General features: G+C 36.5%; 1 protein-coding gene across 2 annotated transcripts in view; it reads right to left on the bottom strand.

Moving 5' to 3' along the window:
* Nucleotides 1–4,578, bottom strand: part of LOC106869663 (uncharacterized) — a 77,476-nt gene that overhangs the window by 39,818 nt on the left and 33,080 nt on the right. The window contains exon 2 of one of the 2 annotated variants that reach the window (XM_052973740.1): nucleotides 2,585–2,729. The exons of the other annotated variant lie outside the window; for it this stretch is intronic. Within the exon in view, the coding sequence (XP_052829700.1) occupies nucleotides 2,600–2,729 (130 nt within the window). The 3' untranslated portion in view covers nucleotides 2,585–2,599. Of the gene's footprint in view, nucleotides 1–2,584; nucleotides 2,730–4,578 lie in introns of those variants that run through there. 2 annotated transcript variants of the gene reach the window in all.

The raw sequence follows: 4,578 nt of genomic DNA, 5'->3' as shown, positions 1-4,578 counted from the left end.
ACCATTTTCCTCTTTCTCCGTTCTTCCATTCTCCGAACTTTCCATCTTTCCGACGAAGGGCTACGCCCGAAACGTCATACACTCTCTGTTTCCTTTCCTGAGCATCCAATAATACTATCCATATCACGTCCTCACTTTGTTGTTCTTTTGTTTTTTTGTTATGGTTTTTTTTAACTATATATATATATATATATATATATATATGTATATATACGGGCACAAAAATCTTAGAGCCTCTTCTATAAATGGCAGGGGAATAGCATTTTGTACAAAGCATTTAGCTCATTGTGGATGAAATGAGATGAAAGCATCTCAGCTACTCACAACACAAGGCTAATCCAAACTAAAGAGGTAAACAGGAAACAAATAAAATCAATAATTAAATTAAAACCGCTTAATTCCCTTTGGCACCTTCATCTTATAACTCTAACTAAACCTCAAAGATTCTCAAATGTGCACTACTTTGTAGGTAAACAAGAATTTAGAAGCTGTTTGGAGTATTATGTGCACAGTATGGTGTACAAATCATGGAAGCAACATCTGACAAAGAGCTTTATGGAAATATCCCGGGGGTGTGGCTGTGTGGTAAGAAGCTTGCTTCCCAACTACATGGTTCTGGGTTCAGTCCCATTTTGTGACACCTTGGGCAAGTGTCTTCTACTACAGCCTTGGGCAAACCAAAGCCTTGTGAGTGGATTTGGTAGACGGAAACTGAAAGAAGAGAGCTCTATATACATATGCATATATGTGTGCGTGTGTGTGTGTGTGTGTGTGTGTGTGTGTGTGTATCAATGTTTGTCCCTCCCACCATCACTTGACAACCGATGCTGGTGTGTTTAAGTACCCATGACTTAGCAGTTCGGCAAAAGAAAACCAACAGAATAAGTACTAGGCTTACAAAAAATAAGTCCTGGGGTCAATTTCTTTGGCAAAAAAAAAATCCCCCTTTGAGGCGGTGCTCCAGCACGGTCATAGTCAAATGACTGAAATATGTAAAAGAATGTCAACAGTCATTCAAGAGCAGAAGACAAGAACTGCTGGTGACCGTTATCAAAATGAAGATGAATAAATGAGAGATCCTTATGCGATTCATGAGTTTTGGGGTCTCTTATGTCATCAGACAAACCTAGATTGATATATGTTGGTCAACTCTTTCATGATGTTGAGTTACAAAGGGGATATCTCAAAAATGTCATATAAGACAGGAACACTTGAAGGGAAATAGTGGTTTTTGATCCAGGCAGCCTGCCCCAAAATGATATAATGATAGATATGAATATTTAAATTGTGGTTAAATAGTAATTTTAATAAGTTGTATTTATGATTTTGTTTCTATTAGTCACATAATATCACTACTCCAATTAATAATCAATGTGAACTTGAAAACTAGTAGGTTTAATGACAATTTCCTGATGTGGTGCACGATGGAATCTGGGATGGCACTTGTTGCTTACAAACATCCTAGACTCAATCTGGAAGCCACTCATTTGACTGATCAATGAGGATTCATCTAGTCAAGATGCAAATACATCTGATCACATATTCAGTGTTCTCCCCCCTCTCTCTCCCCTACTTCCTCCCTCTATTTTAGCACAATTACAAAATACTCAGCAACTCAAAACTCATTAGTTGCTTACCATCTCCGTCCATTTTCCTTACTTAGAATAAAAATAAAGTCCATGGATTTAACCCTTTAGCATTCAGGTTTTTCTCTCAAATGTAATACTTATTCATTCACACTCGTTTAAATTAATTATGCATTATCTTGTGGCTTCTAGATTTTGATGATGACATTGTGAGGTAGGTGTGAGAAACAAAATCTGGCTGATTTGAGTATGAAACAAGAAAAATATTAAAGCCGGATATGGCCAGTTTAAATGATAAAGCGTTAATATTTTAACATTTTTAATAACTATTGAATAAAGAATGTATGATATGTGTCTGCAATACCAAGTATGTAATTCAAACAGTTAGTGGAATTGGAAGAACTTCAGGAATTTAATCCAAATTAAGCTCATGTCAACTCAGTGCTGGATTAATCATTAAGCAAAATAAGCAAGTATTTAGGACACCAAGGAAGGTGGCTGGACATCAGAGAAATGGTAAATGGTTTACAGCACAAAAGAAATCACTTTAAAGTATATACATGTAGTAACCATTTACTAAATAGAAAGGGAAAATGTTACAAGAGCTTCTTAACTGTGATACAGTTATGTCCCTTTCATCTTCTGGGACTGTACCAGTATGAAAGCAAACAACATCTCTTTTAAATAGATTATCTTCTTTTATCTTTTACTCGTTTCAGTTAATGGACTATGGCCATGCTTGAAGGGTTTAAGATTAACAGATCAACTCCAGTACACTAAGTTACAGTGACATAAATAAACCAGCACCAGTTGTTAAGTAATAGTAGTAGTAGTAGTAGTCGTAGTAGTGGGACAAACACATCTTGTGTGTGTGTGTGTGTGTAACAAAGGGACAAGAATTTGGTATCTGGGTAGGTACCTTACAAGCACTCTTTGAGGTGGTATCAAAAAATTCCCAGACTAGTTATTATGTTTGATAAAAAAAATAAAAAAATTTAAAAAAGCTTATTTACCTAAGTTTTAACATCATCTCCTTCGAAACAGTCACCTTGTGCAGCAAGGGTTCCTACCATTTTTGGAATCCAGCCTGGAAGTTGTCTTCTGTTAGCAAGTTGAGGCAATTCGCTCTGGATCTCAACAACACTGTTAAAACAACAACCTTTGAGTTGCATTTTCATTTTGGGGAAGAGATTGAAATCCACAGGTGTTAAATATGGTGAATAGGGTGGGTGTGGAAGGGATATTATGAGTGAGAAGAGCATTGTCTTCATGAAGAATCCAGTTTTTCACGCTCCATTGATCCGGTCACTTTCACTGAATGTCCTCCCTCAAACGCTTCAAAATATCACAGAAGAACTCTCAATTCATAGTCTGATCCCGGGGAATGAACTTGTGATGTACATTACCACATTTCCAGGGAGTGAAGCTTATGACAGGACTTCCAGATCACTCACCGTCTTCCAAGGACTCTTCCACTTTTGAAGTACCCATGCCTCTTGAAACATGGCATATATAACCCACTGCCCCATCGCTGTAAGCTTGCCAAAGCATGCTCAATGTCTCTGTAGTAGACTTCCCAAGTTTACTGCAAGATTTCACATTGACTCTTTGTTCCTGTCCATGACAAAATCACAGACAAACACAGTATACACGTGATCACAAAAACACAAATTTCACAACTTGCAATGTAAACACAGTGATGTCATTTGGCATGCTGCCTCATGAAGGTCACTGCTAGCTCTCACAGTGCACGTAATCATGTGCTGGCACCTGTTGTCACACTAATACTCCAGGAACGTTTTGATACCACAAGGTTCTGGTTAACCACACCGAATGATGTAAAACAACAGGAAATTGTTTAAGGTAAACAAGTACGTGGTAATTCACCCAAACGGTAAACCTTGAGTTTGCTTCTTTGAATTTTATACGGTAAACAGTGTGTATATTAAAGACATTAGAAATAAGAATGGAGAATCATACATCCTCAAAAGCTCGTTTATTACAGTTTCATACACAATACATTTGCTTTAAATCTCTGTCTGACACGTGTTTCTACTGCATAGATATCCTAAGTTGAGGCATCCATTTGCACCCTGTTGGCTCAAATGCATTATAAGTTCATCCAGGGTACATGTATCCATGCAGCTTTATTCAAGATGTTACAACTATGGGTATTTGAAGCAAACTGGATATTTTAGTATTTGGTGGTTTTATTGTAGGTATAATTTAGGTGTGGGGTATATATGTGCAGTTAAGGTAGAAGATGGCAAAGATTGTTGTGAAATATGATATGGCACTCTAAGGATCACACTAGGTTTAAGTGATAACAAACTTTATTGCCCTATTGTCTTTCACAATGACCTCTGCTATCTTCTACACAAACCACACATATCCCCCACCTAAATTATACAAGACTATTAAAAACCGAACTCTTCAGTTTGCTTCAAAAATCTGTAGTACTAAGACTTTGAATAAGGCTGCATGGATACGTATATCTTGGATGAACTAATAATGCATTTGAACCAACAGGATGCAACATCTTATATTTTTGCAGTAGAAACACGTATTGGACATAGATTTAACATGGATGTATTGTGTATAATACTGTAATAAACAAGCTTTTGAGAATGAATAATTCTCCATTCTTATTTTTAATGTCTTGTGTGTGTGTGTGTGTGTGTGTTGAACAGTTAATCCCTACACATTTTTTCTCTCTCTCCGTTTTTTTTTTTCTCATTTTTTTCCATTTTTTCCTCGCTCAATCCTTTTTGTCAAAGAGTGTAGGCTCAAAACGTCAAAGACTTTTCCATTCTTCCTGAGCATTAAACGAATACACCTGCTTGTTGTTCCCTCACCTGTTTTCATCTTTTGTTTTCTATAAATTTGAACAATATACAGGGTTGGCCAAAAGTCACCTGACAGTAAATCAAAACCATTTAATTTCAAGATTAAAAAAAAAATAATAATTTTATATGAGACTTCGCTAATAAAT

This window comes from Octopus bimaculoides, chromosome 16 (genome assembly GCF_001194135.2).
Source record: "Octopus bimaculoides isolate UCB-OBI-ISO-001 chromosome 16, ASM119413v2, whole genome shotgun sequence".
NCBI lineage: Eukaryota > Metazoa > Mollusca > Cephalopoda > Octopoda > Octopodidae > Octopus > Octopus bimaculoides.
Note: the sequence above shows the minus strand (reverse complement) of the source record. Positions and strands in the feature narration are given on the sequence as shown.